This window comes from Erinaceus europaeus, chromosome 4 (assembly GCF_950295315.1).
Source record: "Erinaceus europaeus chromosome 4, mEriEur2.1, whole genome shotgun sequence".
NCBI lineage: Eukaryota > Metazoa > Chordata > Mammalia > Eulipotyphla > Erinaceidae > Erinaceus > Erinaceus europaeus.
This window is the reverse complement of record NC_080165.1, coordinates 119,700,036-119,716,697: the sequence shown is the minus strand read 5'-3', so window position 1 is coordinate 119,716,697 and position 16,662 is coordinate 119,700,036. Positions and strand designations below refer to the sequence as shown.

At 37.1% G+C, this 16,662-nt stretch overlaps 1 protein-coding gene across 1 annotated transcript in view; it reads left to right on the top strand.

Annotated features, from left to right (window-relative positions):
* ENPP1 (ectonucleotide pyrophosphatase/phosphodiesterase 1) overlaps nt 1-16,662 on the top strand; it is an 88,167-nt gene that overhangs the window by 49,013 nt on the left and 22,492 nt on the right. Inside the window, exons 10-16 of the mRNA XM_060190444.1 lie at nt 4,699-4,764; nt 5,074-5,146; nt 8,511-8,619; nt 9,574-9,705; nt 10,460-10,491; nt 13,366-13,493; nt 15,536-15,605. Of these exons, the coding sequence (XP_060046427.1) occupies nt 4,699-4,764; nt 5,074-5,146; nt 8,511-8,619; nt 9,574-9,705; nt 10,460-10,491; nt 13,366-13,493; nt 15,536-15,605 (610 nt within the window). The remainder of the gene's footprint in view (nt 1-4,698; nt 4,765-5,073; nt 5,147-8,510; nt 8,620-9,573; nt 9,706-10,459; nt 10,492-13,365; nt 13,494-15,535; nt 15,606-16,662) is intronic.

Sequence of the window (16,662 nt, the reverse complement as noted above, 5' to 3'; positions counted from 1 at the left end):
TTGGGGAATTAATGTTTTACATTCGACAGTAAACACAATAGTTTGTAAATGCATAACATTTTTCAGTTTTCCATATAACAATACAATCCCCACTAGGTCCTCTGTCATCCTTCTATACATAGATTTCTTATGACAGGTGCTTCTGTTTCCTTTGGGTAAATCACTAGAAGAAAATTCCTGAGTCCCAGGTTAGGTTCATTTCTAGTGGTCTGAGAAATCTCCATATTTCTTTTTCACAAAGATTGGACCAATGTACACTCCCACCAGCAGTGCAGAAATGTCCCTTTTCTCTATCCCCACATCCTCTCCAACATTTATTGTTACTGTCCTTTCTAGTGTATGACATTTTCACAGGTGTAAAGTTGTATCTTATTGTTGTCTTTATTTGCATCTCTCTGATAATCAGTGACTTTCACACCTTTTCATGGCCCTCTGGATCTCTTTGGTGAAATTTCTGTCCATGCCCTCACCGCATTTTCTAATTGGACTGTTCTTCTTTTTTTTTTTTTTTTAAGTGTTAAGTTTACTAAGCTCTTTAGTATTTTGGTTATTAGTGCTTTATCTGGTTGATGGTGAATAAAGATCTACCATACTGTGCAGTGTGATGATAGGGTGATGATACTCTTTGCTATGCAGAGCAAGGCTATTCAGAGATCTTCAGTTTAATGCAGTCTCATGGATTTATCTTAGTTTCTGTTTTCTTTGCTATTGGTGAATCTTTGAAGACCATTTGGAGGCATAGATTGTTCTGCCAATGTTTTCTTCAATGTATTTGATAATTTCTGGTCTAATATCCACATCTTTTTTTTTTTCTTTTCTTTCTTTTTCCTTTACTGGGGGATTAATGTTTTACATTCGACAATAAATAGAATAGTTTCTACATGCATGACATGTCTCAGTTTTCCACATAACAATACAACCTCCACTAGGTCCTCTGTCATCCATTTCCAGGAATGTCCACGTCTTAGAGCTAATTCGAATTGAGTTTTGTGCATGGTGATATGTGGTGGCCCAATTTCATTCATTTGCATGTTTTAATACAATTTTTCCAACACCACTTCTTGAAGAGACCCTCCTTCCTCATTTTTAATTGTTTAATTAATTAAATGATTTAACCAGGGCATTGCTCAGTTCTAGTTTATGTTGGCCCTGTGGATTGAACCTGGGACCTTTGGTATCTCAGGCGCAAATTCTTTTTGCAAAACCATTATGCTGCTTTCCTAGTCTTTAATTTATTATTTAAATCATATGACACAGAGAGGGGGTTAGATGCTATGACCCATTCTCACACATACTATACTGACGGAACCAGTAAACTCAGCATTCAGTTTCTCTCTCTCTCTAATAACCTCTTAAATTCTAGTATATAAATGATAGGTTGGCTGAAAAGTGAAAATTGCCAGAATAAGGACTCTTTCTCAAAGAGTTTTAGATGGATGATCCATAAAAAGTACCACTAAATGCCCCTCCCCCTGCTATCTAGAAAATACTGGTAAAATGTTGGGCATGCATGCAGACTTGGGGGCAGGAATGAAAAAAAAATGAAGTCATGGTGAATATAGAGGTTTGTACTACACATTTTAACCATGGGAAAGAAAAGGAGTAGGAGAGAGAGAAAGAGAAAAAGTATTAAAGAGGAAATAGGCAGAAATAATTGTGGTATCTATCTTGAAGTAATATTAAAAAAATTTTTTTATTATCTTATTTGTTTATTGGATAGAGACAGAAATTGAGAGGGAAGGAGGAGAGAGAGAGACAGAGAGACAGAGAGACAGGTTTACCACTTGTGAAGTTTTCCTCCTGCAGGTGGGGGCCGGGGACTCGAACCTGGGTTCTTTCGCATTATAACTTGTGCACTCAACCAGGTGCGCCACCACCTTGCCCTTTTGAACTAGTATTTCAGAGAAGGTGAAAAAGGTATCTCTAGATTTGCAGTCCTAGTGACATTCACATGAGGAGCTGACTAGAATAACTTCTTGATAACATTCAAAATTCATTATATATACAGGGTTTTTTTTTTTGTTTTTTTCTGGAAGACACCTTTTAGTGAATCTTAGTGAAGCCATTTTATGTTTGGGCTATTTCTCTCAAAATAGTCAGTTTGGGGGGGGTCAGGCGGTAGCACAGTGGGTTAAGTGCATGTGGTGCTAAGCGCAAGGACCAGGCTGAGGATCCCAGTTCGAGCCCCCAGCTCCCTACCTGCAGGGGAGTTGCTTCACAGGTGGTGAAGCAGGTCTGCAGGTGTCTTGTCTTTCCCCCTCTCTGCCTTCCCCTCCTCTCTCTCTTTCCTGTCCAACAACATCATCAATGACAATAATAATAACCACAACAATGATAAAAAAACAATCAGGGCAGCAAAAGGGAAGAAAAAAATAGCCTCAGGAGCAGTGGATTTGTGGTGCAGGCACCAAACCCCAGCTAATCCTGGAGGCCAAAAAAAAAAAAAAAAAAAAAAAAAAATAGTCAGTTTGGACTAGCAAAATAACTCCCGTGGATAATGTAACATAGGTTTAACCCTGACTCTTACTGCACTGGAGGATGCTTTGATGCTGTGGTCTCTCTCTCTTAACATACACACAAACACTTTTTTTTTTTAAACTTTCTTTTTTTATGATGCAGAGAGAAATGGAGGAGGGGAGTGGAGGGAGAGAGGAGGGAGGGAGGCAACTAAATCATCATTCCACTGCTCATGAAGCTCCCCCCTCCGACACACACACACAAATGGATGCCAGGGGCTTGAACTAGGGTCAAACATGATAATACTAGTGTAAGTGCTCTACTGGGTGTTCCACCACCCAGCCACCATGTCTTGCCCTTTCTGCCTTTCTTTAAGAAAATTGGCTGGGAGTGGTAGAACAGTTGTGATGACAAAAACCATATTTAACAGTATATGTGAGGGACCCACAGAAAAGATCTTACAGGGGCTGGGTGGTGGTACACTGGTTGAACGCACATGTTACAGTCTGCGAGGTCTTCATTTGCATGGGAAAAGCTTTGGAAGCAATGAAGTACTGTTGCAGGTGTCTCTCTTTCCCTCTCTATCTTCCCTTTCCTTCTCAATTTCTCTCTGTCTCTATCAACTAAATAATAAAAAAAAGATCATATAATTAAGGCAAGAAACTCATTGCTCTTTGGTTTGTTCATTTTATCCTATTTTTACTGTTCATGGCTTGCATGAGCACAGTGTAATGCTGATTCCCCTACCTTAAAATCAGCCATTATTTTCATTCCATTCATTGTAGTTATTATGATTATTATTATTATTTTCCAAAACACTACTCAGCTCTGGCTTATGGTGGTGTGGGGGATTGAAGCTGGGACTTGGACTTGAGAATTCTTTCCTTCCTACCTGGACTTGAGAATTCCTTCCTTCCTTCCTTCCTTCCTTCCTTCCTTCCTTCCTTCCTTCCTTCCTTCCTTCCAGAGTTATCTCTGGGGCATGGTGCTCACACTACAAATCCACTGCTCCTGGTGGCTGTTTTTTCCATTTTATTGGATAGGATAGAAAGCAATTGAGGTGTGTGTGTGGGAGGGGGTGGACAGAGAGGGTGAGAGAAAGATAGACACCTGCAGACCTGCTTCACTGCTTGTGTGAGTGACAACCCCACCCCCAGGTGGAAAGCTGGGGGCTTGACCTGGGATCCTTGAGTGAGTCCTAGCGCTTTTCACTGTCTGCGCTCTACCCGGTGTGTGACCACCTGACCTAGGAGAATTGGACAAACTCTAGTGGAGTTGTTAGATACTAAGTTCTGTGTCCGAAAGAAGACATAACCCATTATCCTGAGGAAATATTGTCTGGCAAACCACCTGCTCATCATGTGCCTGCTTTCCAGTTTTACCAGATGCCATCAATGAATGAGTTCTTGAACTCATGAACTCATTACTAGAGTGATTTAATTTTTTGTAGAATGATTTGACGTGTATCCATGTAGTTATTGCTATTCTCAGGTGTGAATCATATCCTTAAAGAGGATGTGGGAAGCACATTTAAATTTGATTCAGGTTTTTTGTTTCTTTTGCCTCCAGGGTTATTGCTGGGGCTCTGTGCCTACACTACGAATCCACTGCTCCTGGCAGCCATCTTTTTTCCACTGTTGTTGCTGCTGTTGTTGGGTAGGACAGAGAGAAATTGAGAGAGGAGACAAGACAGAGGGGGAGAAAAAGACACCTGCAGACCTGCTTCACTGCCTGCGAAGCAAACCCCATGCAGGTGTGGAGCTGGGGCTCAAACTGGTATCCTTAATGCAGATCCTTGCACTTTGCACTTTGTGCGCTTAACCTGTGTAATAGAGCTTTTTTTATGTGTAAAAAGTTGTTTCCTTTGTTGAGAAAGCAAAGGAAACTAAACTCAACTAGAAGTCATATGACTTTTGAACACATGACTTTTAGTCTGTCATAAAAGCTTCATAAAAGACTTTTTTTTTTTTTGTATTACACATGCCTAGTAAGGGTAATACCATGATCACAAAGGCAGGTTTCCAAGGGTGAGGAGTATCTGGATAGCATGTGCTGTCCCTTGAGATTTCCCCAAATATAGGAAAATTGACTGTATAAATTGTGGTAACAGAAAACTGCTTATGCTTTCCCCCTCATTAAAAAAAGGGAAAAAAAGAGGGGCGGGTGAAGAGAAACATTTATATGCATTAAATCCAAACAGTTGTCACAGATGTGTTCTTATTTCTTTATTCTTTATTATAGTTCAATACCGTTTGAAGAAAGAATTTTAACTGTTCTCAAGTGGCTACAGCTTCCTAAAGATGAAAGGTATATGACTCACCAATTTTCTATTTTAAATATCCTTTTGTTTTATAAAAATTGCTGCATAGTATTTTAAAATAGACAAGAAGAATACTTTGCAATGCTTATGATATTTCATATCATACTTCATGAACTTAGTGAACTAGTCTAGCTGCATTTGGAAGAGTATCAAAATAGTAAATTGCTTCTTAACAAATTTAGAGCTGTTTGCTGGCATTGTAGAATTTTTAATCACTACCAGCTGTTGAATTATTCTTTCCATTCTGTTTTACAATGTGTTCATAAAATATTACATTTTGATACTGTTTGATTTAGACCACACTTTTACACTCTGTATTTAGAAGAACCAGATTCTTCAGGTCATAAGTATGGACCAGTCAGCAGTGAAGTAAGTACATTTTTATTAGTGATTACTTAATTAAACGATGTAAAATCTTACCACCCCTTATTTTGAAGTAGGTTTCTAGCCCATTCTATAAGAGTTCAGGGTTTCTAGAAAGAGGTTGAGATTTTTTTTTGTTGTTGTTGTTTTTTGCCTTCAGGGTTATTGCTGGTGCTCGGTACCTGCACTATGAATCCACTGCTCCTAGAAGCCATTTTGTCCTTGTTAAAGAGGTTGAATTTTAAGCACAGGTTTCCTAAAATAGAGGATGCTATGCCATCAAACTAAAAACTGATGGAGTTGTTTTGACTAAGACCCAAATTTTCTGTGAAAATATAGTGTAATCTGTGAAATAGTGGAGTAAAATTCCTACTAACTCTGTTCTTTAGTAGATACATTTCTCATTATCTGAAATACTGCTTTTAACAGAGCTTAACTAGCAAAAGGTAGACAAGCTTATTAAAAGTAAAGAGAAATTGAAGTAATATTGTCTTATTTAGTGTCTGCTAGAAAACTAGAACTAGGGGAATAGTTCATGGATGAATGGTCTTAACATACTATCTGATTTGACCTGACAATTTCAGGACACCCTTTCAATAGCCTGACAGTGTGTGTAGCTAACAAAGTGCTTTAAAGCATCAAATAAAACTTTCAGGTGTTGGGTGGCCATATCATTTTTGTATCTTGGACGTAGGAAGCATTAGAAGAAAAAAAAAAGTTGAACTTCCCTTGTATTACGAAAGTACCTGCACAAGGTACCTCTTCCATTATAATTTAACATTTTTCTTAATCTCTGAATATATGAAAAAAATAGTAAACATCATTGGATCTGTTGGCTATAAAAAAGGGAGAATTAAGTATTGCCAGCCCCCTCTTATATCAGAATCCTTGTCTTACTTTCGTCCTAGGTGATTCTAGTAGAATAAAGTCTAGGTAGCACAGGCTGGAGAGTTGGTGAGCCCTCCTTCTGAGGGTATTATATGCTCGAAATGCTTCCTTCAGTAACAGCAATAGGAATGAGGAAATGAAAGTAGGATATTTTTTCTTGCTTAAATATATAACAACTACATAAACCATCTCTGCCTAATTTTTTTTTTTTCCCCTGGGTCTTCCTTAGATGAAGCCTTTTTTGTGGACTAGTTTCCTCTTGGGTGTCATCAAATAACAGAAATTAAAGAGGGACTGGGGAGAAAGTTTAATGGTTCTACAATCAACTTTATACTAGAGATTCTGAAGCCCTCAGTTCAGTCCCCAACACCACTGTAAGTCAGATCTGAGCAGTGCTCTAATTAAAAAAAAAAAAAAAAAAGGAAAGAAAGGCAAACACTGTAAGTGTTTGGACAGGCCAAATAATTCACTTGAATAGTGTGCTGCTGCTTTAGACCCCAACCACATTGATGGAAGCATCATAACTGTGTTCTCTTTCACTCTCTCTGTCTGCCTTTCTCCCTTCCTGTCTCTATCGAAAGAGAGGGAGAAAGTGAGAGCGAGAGAGAGGGAGGCTGAAGAGAGGGAAATTTTCTATTCAAATCTATCTCCAGCAAGTTCACTATATTTAATAGGTACATATGCCCTTGCTTTAATCATGTCCAAAAGCTAAGGAAAAATGCTGTCTCTTAGAAGTAGAATAAAGAAAGTATGTGGCCAACAATATGGCCATGTCATTAATTCTCAAAGGAACCCTCTTAATTGGTAATAAAATATAATAGCTGTTATCTTGATTTGAACAATTGACTAAGTAGTTTTTATTCTTTTACTAAAGTCACTGACACCAGGTCAGTGTGAACACAAGTAAGTGTAAGGATTATTTTATATTTATTTATTAGGATGTTTCTTGATGTGCCATCAGGGTTATCTCAGGAGCTCAGAGCCCAACTCCATTGCTCTTGGCAGCCATTTCTTTTTTGTTTTTTCCCTTTCTGTATTTGTTGGAGAGTAAGAGACAGAGGGAAGAGAGAGACAGAGGGAGTAATACCTACTCCAACATTGATGAAGGTTACCTTCTACAGGTTGAGCACTGGAGACTTGAACACAGGTTGATGCATGTGGGAACTTGTATACTCTACTAGTGCACCACCTCATGCCCCCTTGGTTATAGTCTTTTATTTATTTATTTATTTTTCACCAGGGTTATTGCTGGGGCCTCACTGAATCCACCACTCCCAGTAGCCATTTTCCTTTTTCTTTTCTTTCTTTCTTTCTTTTTTAAAATTCTTTCACTTTTATTTGATAGGACAAAAATTGAGTTCAATGATGGCAGAAGAGCACCTAGAGGGGGTTGAATTATTATGTGGAAAACTGAGGAGGGTCAGGTGGTGGCACACCTGATTGAGTGCACAAGGACTTGGGTTCGAACCCCGGTTCCCACCTGCAGGGGGAAAGCTTTATGAGTGGTGAAGCAGGGCTGCAGCTGCAGGTCTCTCTCTGTCTCTCTTTCCCTCTCTATCACTCCCTTTCCTCTCAATTTCTGGCTATCACTATCCAATAAATAAATAAAGATAATAAAAAAGGAGAAAAATTGAGTTCATTAGGATATGACTGATTGAGGGGGTCGGGCAGTGGTGCACTGGGTTATGTGCACATAATATTAACTGCAAGGACCCATGCAAGGATCCCAGTTTGAGCTCCAGCTTCCCACCTGCAGGGGGTCACGTCACAGGTGGTGAAGCAGATCTGCAGGTGTCTTTTATCTTTTTCTCCTCCTCTCTATCTTTCCCTTTCCTCTTGATTTCTCTCTGTCCTAGCCAATAAACAAACAAACAAACAAACAAACAAAAAAGCCTCCAGGAGTAGTAGATTCATAGTATACACACACTGAGCCCCAGTGATAACTCTGGAAGCAAAGCAAAAAAAAAAGGATATTACTGATTGTATTCCCAGGAGTTCTAATTTTTAAACTTAACTATATAGAACTATAATAATCACTTCATGAATAATTTCCACAGTTTTGAAAATTAAATAGGGTCACATTTACATAGTTAACATGTAAGTGATACGAAAATACAAGAAAATGATTATAGAAATGACGTGACATTCAGAATTCCTTTATTATCAGCAAATACTGGCTTTGAGCTAGTAGTGCTATGACTTGTGTTGGGTCTGGCAAAAGGAGTAGCAATTAAGTAACAGGAAGGAGAGAACTACTAAGATTAGCTAATGTTATTCTTAGGATTCATGAGTGAGCACGTGTGGAAATTGGGCCCTCCTCTATTAATCAGTTATTTACTTCCCTTCCTATCTTTCCTAACTGGATTTAGACAGGTGTGAATAAATTCATCGCAGTGTTCTGTGTTCAATAAGCAGAGATAACCTTATACGGAAGTAGCTTTTTGTCTGGATTCCATCATGCAAGGTTGTCTCCCTTTCCTAGGTCATCAGAGCCTTGCAGAGGGTTGACAACATGGTTGGCATGCTGATGGATGGGCTAAAAGAGCTGAACTTGCATAGATGCCTGAACATCATCCTTATTTCAGACCATGGTAATTTGAATGCATATTATTTGCCCTGAAGTTAAATGGAACCAGCATTTTACTTGTAGTTCATTATTTTATAATTTTTATCTGTTACTGCTAATTCTAAAACATAGTTTCTAGTGGAAATGAAATTTCAAATGTAGTTCTATATGAAAAATACCATAAAATGTAGAATATAAGTAAAAGAGAATTCATAGAAATCTAAAATTCACAATATAACCCCTGGATTTGGACAGTGCCTACATGAATAATTTAGATTGTTATAATTATTTTTAATATAACATTTTGGTAAATCTGTCATTTTAGATTTTAATTTGAAGATTAGTATGTAACTTCAAATTTCTTTAACATGATACATGTGACTTACAAGTAGTATTTTCTGATTGTGGGGTTGTTCTTATTTTACCTTAATTTACTGTGATTTTTTTGGTAAAGGCTTAGTGTGCAGTCTTGGAGCTATAGAAACAGTATGTATACAAAAAAAAAATCGAAAATAAGTTCATTGTCTTTTTCTTATTGTTATTGTTGTGTTCTTGAGATATAATTTCAAAAAGCTATTTCTAGAACCGTTCCTAAGAAGATATAATCATGGAATAAGACTGAAAAATTGTCACTCCCAGTTAATATCCTCAGTGGTTTAGGGAAAATACTTGGGCTTTTATAGTCAATCAAGCACGGTGATAAGTCACTCCTCTTCTCTCATATAAATAGAACATAGCAGGTAAATAATATATATAAATATGAAGAAACAATTTTGCTTGCAGTAAAGGCAATAGATATGAAATAAAGCAAAATTATAAAGCTTAAATTTCATTTCTTACCTATTAGTGTTCAACTAACATGAACTCTTGAGCATATTCATTTACTAAGTTAAATTCTGGAAGTGAAAGAAACTCTGTTCAGACATGTTAAGTTTTTTATTAAAGTTAAAGCATGTTTGGGAATTTTTCTTTCGCCTAGGCATGGAACAAGGCAGTTGTAAAAAATATGTGTATCTGAATAAATACTTGGGAGATGTTAAGAATATAAAAATTGTATATGGCCCTGCAGCTCGACTAAGGCCTTTAGATGTTCCAGATCAATACTATGCATGTAAGTTTATCTTTAAACTTTGGTTGCAGTTATATTAAGAATATTTTCCACTAAATCATAATATCCCTAAAATAAAGCAGATCAATTAAAGTTAATTTCCTTTTCATGAGTAAAGCTCCAGTGTGGTATTTCTGTACCCAGTGGAATTTTATGAAATTTAATGTGGGCATACAAGTCTAAGCACTTAGCTATTTGTTATTCATAGTAAACATATTTGATAAACTTAGTGTAATTTTACGTTGTAGTGTGTATCTTGCTTACATGAAGTTCAAGATTACTTGTGCTAGAAAAAAAAGCAGAAAAGTTGAGCCAGTGCATTTAACTTTAATTAGTGTCATCCATTTGAAACTACTAAAACTACTGTTTTTGAATGGCAGGAATACTGGTGAAAGATTACTTCTGAAAGTAGATAATGCATGTTCTCAAATATGATTTTATGTTTTAAAAAATGTTTATTTGGTATAGAAGCAGAGAGAAATTGAGAGGGAAGGGGTGATAGAGAGGGAGAGAGAAAGAGAGGCACCTACAGTACTGTCTCACTGCTCGTGAAACTTTCCCTCCTGCAGATAGGTACGGGGGGGCTTGAACCTGGGTCCTTGCACATAGTAATGTGTGTGCTCTAGTAAGTACACTACCACAGCCCCTTCAAAAATAACTTTATTTAAAATATTTCACACGTCTTTTTCGCATTCTGTATTTATTTCTGATTACTATATACCACCAACTATTAATTCTCTACATTTGTCTGTTTCAGTTAATTATGAAGGCATTGCTAGAAATCTCTCGGTAAGTATTACTATTTTTTCCATTATCTAATTATTAATAGTTTGATATAATAAATAGAATTTAGATTAAAAGCTCCACATAGCTCTCTATATATTAAAAGCTCTATATATTTTTTCGTTGACATTTTTGTATTAGAATTTTTGAGTATCTGAGTCACAATTTATTTATTTTTTCTACTTTTTTATTTAACTTTTTTATTTGTAAAAAGGAAACATTGACTAAACCATAGGTTAAGAGGGATACAACTTCACACAGTTCCCTCCACCAGAACTCTGTATCCCATCCCCTCCCTTGATAGCTTTCCTATTCTTTCACCCTCTGGGAGTATGGACCCAAGGTCATTGTGGGATGCAGAAGATGGAAGGTCTGGCTTCTATAATTGCTTCCCCGCTGAACATGGGCATTGACAGGTCGATCCATACTCCCAGCCTATCTTTTTCTTTCCCTAGTGGGAAGGGGAGCCCCAGGACACATTGATGGGTTGTCTGTCCAGGGAAGTCTGGTTGGCATCATGCTAGCATCTGGAACCTGGTGGTTGAAAAGAGAGTTAACTTACAAAGCCGAACACACTGTTGACCAGTCATGGACCTAAAGGCTGGAATAGTGTGGATGAAGAGTTTGGGGGGGGGCCTCCATTTTATAGATAGCTATTAGGCATATTTTATAGTCCAATGGCCTATGGCTATACTAGTGTTGGATTTTGGGGTTTTGGGTTTTTTTTTTTTTTTTTTTTGCCTGAGCCTGAAATCTGATATGCAGGTAGTTCCAAGTTATTGTCTGGGGAAATGATGTCATGGCTGGCAGAAGGACTAGAAAGCTGGATCAGGAAAGAGAGTAGCTCCCAAATATGGGAAAGGTGTATAAATATTGTTGACAATTTAAATTCTCTACTGTTGGAGGGTTAGCTGAGCAGTAGAAAACAGGATTTGAATACATCAGATCTCAGGTCTCATCTTCAGTCTTGCATATGCCAGATTAGAGCAGGGCTCTGGTCTCTTTATAAAAACAATTAAACAGGGGGTCGGGCGGTGGCACAGTGGGTTAAGCGCATGTGGCGCAAAGCGCAAGGACCAGTGTAAGGATCCCGGTTCGAGCCCCCGAATCCCCACCTGCAGGGGGGTCGCTTCACAGGCGGTGAAGCAGGTCTGCAGGTGTCTATCTTTCTCTCCCCCTCTCTTTCTTCCCCTCCTCTCTCCATTTCTCTCTGTCCTATCCCAAAAACAAACGACATCAACAATGGCAATGACGATAGCCACAGCGAGGCTACAACAACAAGGGCAACAAAAGGGGGGAAAAATAGCCTCCAGGAGTGGTGGATTCATGGTGCAGGCATGGAGCCCAGCAATAACCCTGGAGGAAAGAAAATAATAATTAAACAGCAGGTTGGCAAGTGTCTCTCTTTCTCTCCCCCTCTGTGTCTTCCCCCCTTATCTCCATTTCTCTCTGTGCTATCCAACAACAATAATCACTACAACAATAAAAACAACAAGGGCAACAAAAGGAAAGAAATAAATATCAAAAAATTAAAAAATTAAAAGGATCTTGACCAAAAAAAAATTTGTACGTGTCATTTAAAAATACTGTGTAGGACTAACAAAGCTGCTTGCTTGGATATCATGCTGTTTTGCTATATGAGAGACCCAGGGTCCAGCATAACACCTACCACTCTGATGGGTCCTTTGGTGCTCTAGTTTTCTCTCTCTCTCTCTCTTTTTAAGAAAAAGAAACAATTCTACATATCTTTTAAAGATCTTTAAGGACATGTAGAACTCTACATTTGAAAGTTTAGAGAATTTATTCGTTGAAGTTGTTACATTTATGTAAAAATAGAATAATTGAGCATATAAGGGGAAGAAACTACAGTGTACCTAAAATCTCAGTATTATGACATATTTCCTGCTAATTTTTTTAATGGCTATTTTTTAAAATCAGTGTTTGTTTTAGCACTGAACAGCTTGTTCTTCTCTTTTTCTTCCTTTTCTTGATAAATATTTTTTTAAAATAATTTTTATTTAAAAAATTTTTTAATTATTTTTATTTATTGGATAGATACAGTCAGAAATCGAGAGGAAAGGGAGTGATAGAGAGGAAGAGAGACAGAGAGACACCTGCAGCACTGCTTCACCACTTGCAAAGATTTCCTCCTGTAGGTGGGGACTGGAGGCTTGAATCTGGGTCCTTGCTCATTGCAGCGTGCACTCAACTAGGTGTGCCACCACCCAGCCACCCCAGCCCCTCTTTAAGGTTTACTTTTATTAATGATAGAGAACTAGAACATCACTCTCACAAATACAAGGGTGGTGATTGAACTTGGGACCTCATGCTTGAGAGTCCAATGTTTTTTCACTGCGCTACTTCCCAGCTGTACATTATCTTTCTTGTTCTTTTTCTTTTTCTTCTTCTTCTTCTCCTCCTCCTTCTTCCTCTTCTTCCTCCTCTTCCTCTTCGTCTTCTTTTCTTCTCCTCCTTCTTCCTCTTCTTCCTCTTCCTCCTGTTCCTCCTCTTCTTTTCTCCTTCTCCTTTGATAGAAAATGCTTGCAATTTTGATGAAAATTCTTGCAAATATAACTGTAAAAAATTCCTTAAAATAGGATTATACATAGTATCTTGAATAACACCTTTTGAAAAAGTTTAAATGTCCTAGAAATTTTATATGCTATAATTATAATTTTCTGTACAATTAGAAAGATTTAGTAGCTGAGAATGTTTAACTTGTACATATAAGTTGTTAAGAACTTACCTTTTTTGTATATGTGATTCACTGAGCAAACTGGTAAAATGTGAGAAATTCAAATGGAGTTGAAAGCAATTTTCTTAAGTGAGATTTGCCCTTAAAGATATATAAAAATACATTTTTTCCTTGTAAAATTTCAGTGTCAGGAGCCAAACCAGCACTTCAAACCATACTTGAAATATTTCCTACCCAAGCGTTTGCACTTTGCCAAAAGTGACAGGATTGAGCCTTTGACATTCTATTTGGACCCTCAGTGGCAACTTGCATTGTAAGTCTCTTTAAGTTTCTAGATGAACTTAACCTAATTTATTTGTCATTCAGGTAACTGTTGGGATCTTTCCCAAAATATTATTATATAAAAGTCACATAAGTATGTCTATCTTCATTCTACCTCAGTTTTTTTTTTTTAATGTTCCACTACTGACATTTTGAGTCAGATTAATTCTCTTTTTTGTGTGAAGAAGTCTTGTTTATTGTGAAATATTTGAATACATTTATGGGTTCTACTCACTAGAAGAAAAACCATCCTTTCTATAGTTATAACAACAAAAATGTCTCCAGACATTGCCAGAAGTCTCCAGGGGAGGGGTGAGTTGCTCCAGCTAAGGAACCAGACCAGATTCTGACTGTTCACACCCTTAGTGGTGTTTTCTTAAATTCCTACTGTGTGTCACCACTTCCCATTGTATCTCTTCTGAACCTTACACTAATACTAGTAGTATACTATATTGGAAAAATTCATTTTATTAATAAATAATTATTTTTATTATTATATTAGGTTATTGGAAAAGTCATGATGCATTTTTGCATAGAAAAAATGTATCGTGACTTCAGACAAAATCCAGTTGTCAGGATTTAATTTATTAACCCATCAATAAACCTTAGTTTACTGGTGTGTCAGCAAGTTATTTGTATGGTTAATATTATTAATAAGTTAATATCTCAAAACTTGATTTAAAAACTTTTTATGTTGTAAGGAAGCTGGGAATGATTAACACCCCCTGTTAAACCTTGTTGTGTACTAGAATTCAGTCAGCAGAGTAATACTATCTCTGCTATTAATAGAGAACTAAATTTTGTGGTGTTTAGAAGAATATGAAAGGAGCTGTTTTTTTTCCTTGTTATAATTTATTCATTAATTTTTTTATGAGTGAATAAAACTGGAGGAGAGAGACCAGAGCACTGCTCAGATCTGGGACATGGCAGTGCTGGGGATTGAAAGGAAGGGACAGTTCCCACATTCAGTAATCATAGTCGAATAGTTCTTTAGGTAAACCACTTAATTATTATCAAACAACTCAGTGATAAAAACATTAAATCAGGGAGTCGGGCAGTGGTGCAGCAGGTTAAGCGCACGTGGCGTGAAGTGCAAGGACCGGCATAAGGATCCGGGTTCGAGCCCCCAACTCCCCACCTACAGGGGAGTCGCTTCACAGGCGGTGAAGCAGGTCTGCAGGTGTCTTTCTCTCCCCTCTCTGTCTTCCCCTCCTCTCTCCATTTCTCTCTGTCCTACCTAACAACGACATCAGTAACAACAACAGTAATAACTACAACAACAGTAAAAAAGCAACAAGGGCAACAAAAAGGAAAATAAATAAATATAAAAAATATTAAATCAAAAGAATGCAATTATCAGTGTTTTCTGTAATCATAGCTAGTAAATAAAGTAGTTAAGATGCTGGCAATTTCACCCTCTATATTATTGTTATTTATTTACTTGATTGTATTGAACAGAGAGAAATTGAAAGGGGAAGAGGAGATAGAATGGGAGAGAAAAAAAGATCCCTGCAGGACTGCTTCACTGCTCGTGAAGTTTCCTCCCTGTAGGTCCGGACTGGGAACTTGAACCTACACAGCTGGTACACCACTACTCAACCCTCCATTTATTTTATATTTTATATTTCTTCTCTGACCACCTCTAAGGTTTAGTTCATGATGGTGCTGGGACCTTTGGTGCTTCAGGCATGAAAGACATTTTACATAGCCACTATACTATCTCTCCCTAGCCCACTCATCTATACTATAATTGCTTATAGTTGATTTGTCTACAAAAGATGTTCCCTCTTTGCTTTGCCAAACCAATTGTTTTATTTAGTTTTATTTATTTATCTTTGTTTGCATATCTAATTTTTTTCTTTATGGAATAGGGATGAAGCCTGGGACCACTAAGGCTCAAGCATGAAAGGCTGTTTGATAAGTTATTAGGCTATCTCCTGACCCACTTTATCCTTTAGTAATGAAAATAATGTTCTAGTTGTTGATTTAGTTATGAATGAACTTTACACTGTTAATTTGTATGATCAAAATTAGGAATCCTTCAGAACGGAAATACTGTGGAAGTGGATTTCATGGCTCTGACAATGTATTTTCAAATATGCAAGTGAGTAAAGCTTATTCTTTTTTTTTAAATGACAGTTTATATCTAAAATAACTGATATGCAAAGTTTTAGATTTAAAAATACAGATTGATTATATGTTCTGGATAAGATTTAATGAAATTAATTTTTACGTTATCTATTTTATGTGTCTGTTTTGCTGTGAACATTAAATCAGTAGATTTGTTAAAGGTTTATGTTCAAGTTACATGAACATGTAATTAATTAAATTTCTAATAATTTCTGTATATTATGCTTCATTAAGAAAATTGGTTCAGGGAGTTGGGTGGTGGCACACTTGGTTGACTGCACACATTACAGTGTGCAAGGACCAGGGTTCAAGCCTTCAGGCCCCACCTACAGGGACAAGCTTCACAATGCTGTAGGCTTGTATTTCTCTCTCTCTCTCTCTTTCTCTCTCTCTCTCTCTCTCTCTCCCTCTTTTCTTCTCCTCTTCCCTCCTCTCAATTTCTCTTATCTCTATCCAAAATAAAATAAATAAAAATTACAAAAAAATTGGTCCACAGTTAAAAGATGATTTTTTGATAAGTGAAAAGATATGTTCTAAATATAATACTTTATATTTGCCTAAATTCAATTTACCTAATATCAGAATATATTTATTAATTATTACTAATTAAACCTTCATAGCACTGTGCAAGGTGGCCAGGGTGAGATTTATGTCCCATTTTAAAAATAGAAAAATATTTCACTTTTTTTTCTGTTCTATCAAGTCAGTAGTTGTTATAAAGCCAAAAGAAATATCTTACATGCCCTTAGGTTAAATGTACAACAGGAGTTAGAGTCCCTGGGGTTCACTGGGCATATTATTTCCCCCTTAGCTAAACATGACCATTTTATATATGTAATGTGGAATATAAAATATTTTCCTGGGGCTGGGTGGTGGTGCACCTGGTTGAGCACACATGTTACAATGCTCAAGGACCTGGGTTCAAGCCCCTGGTTCCCACTTTACAAGTGGTATAGCAGTGTTGCAGGTGTCTCTCTCTGTCTCTATCCCCCACTTCTCTCTTGATTTCTGGCTTTCTCTATTCCAATAAA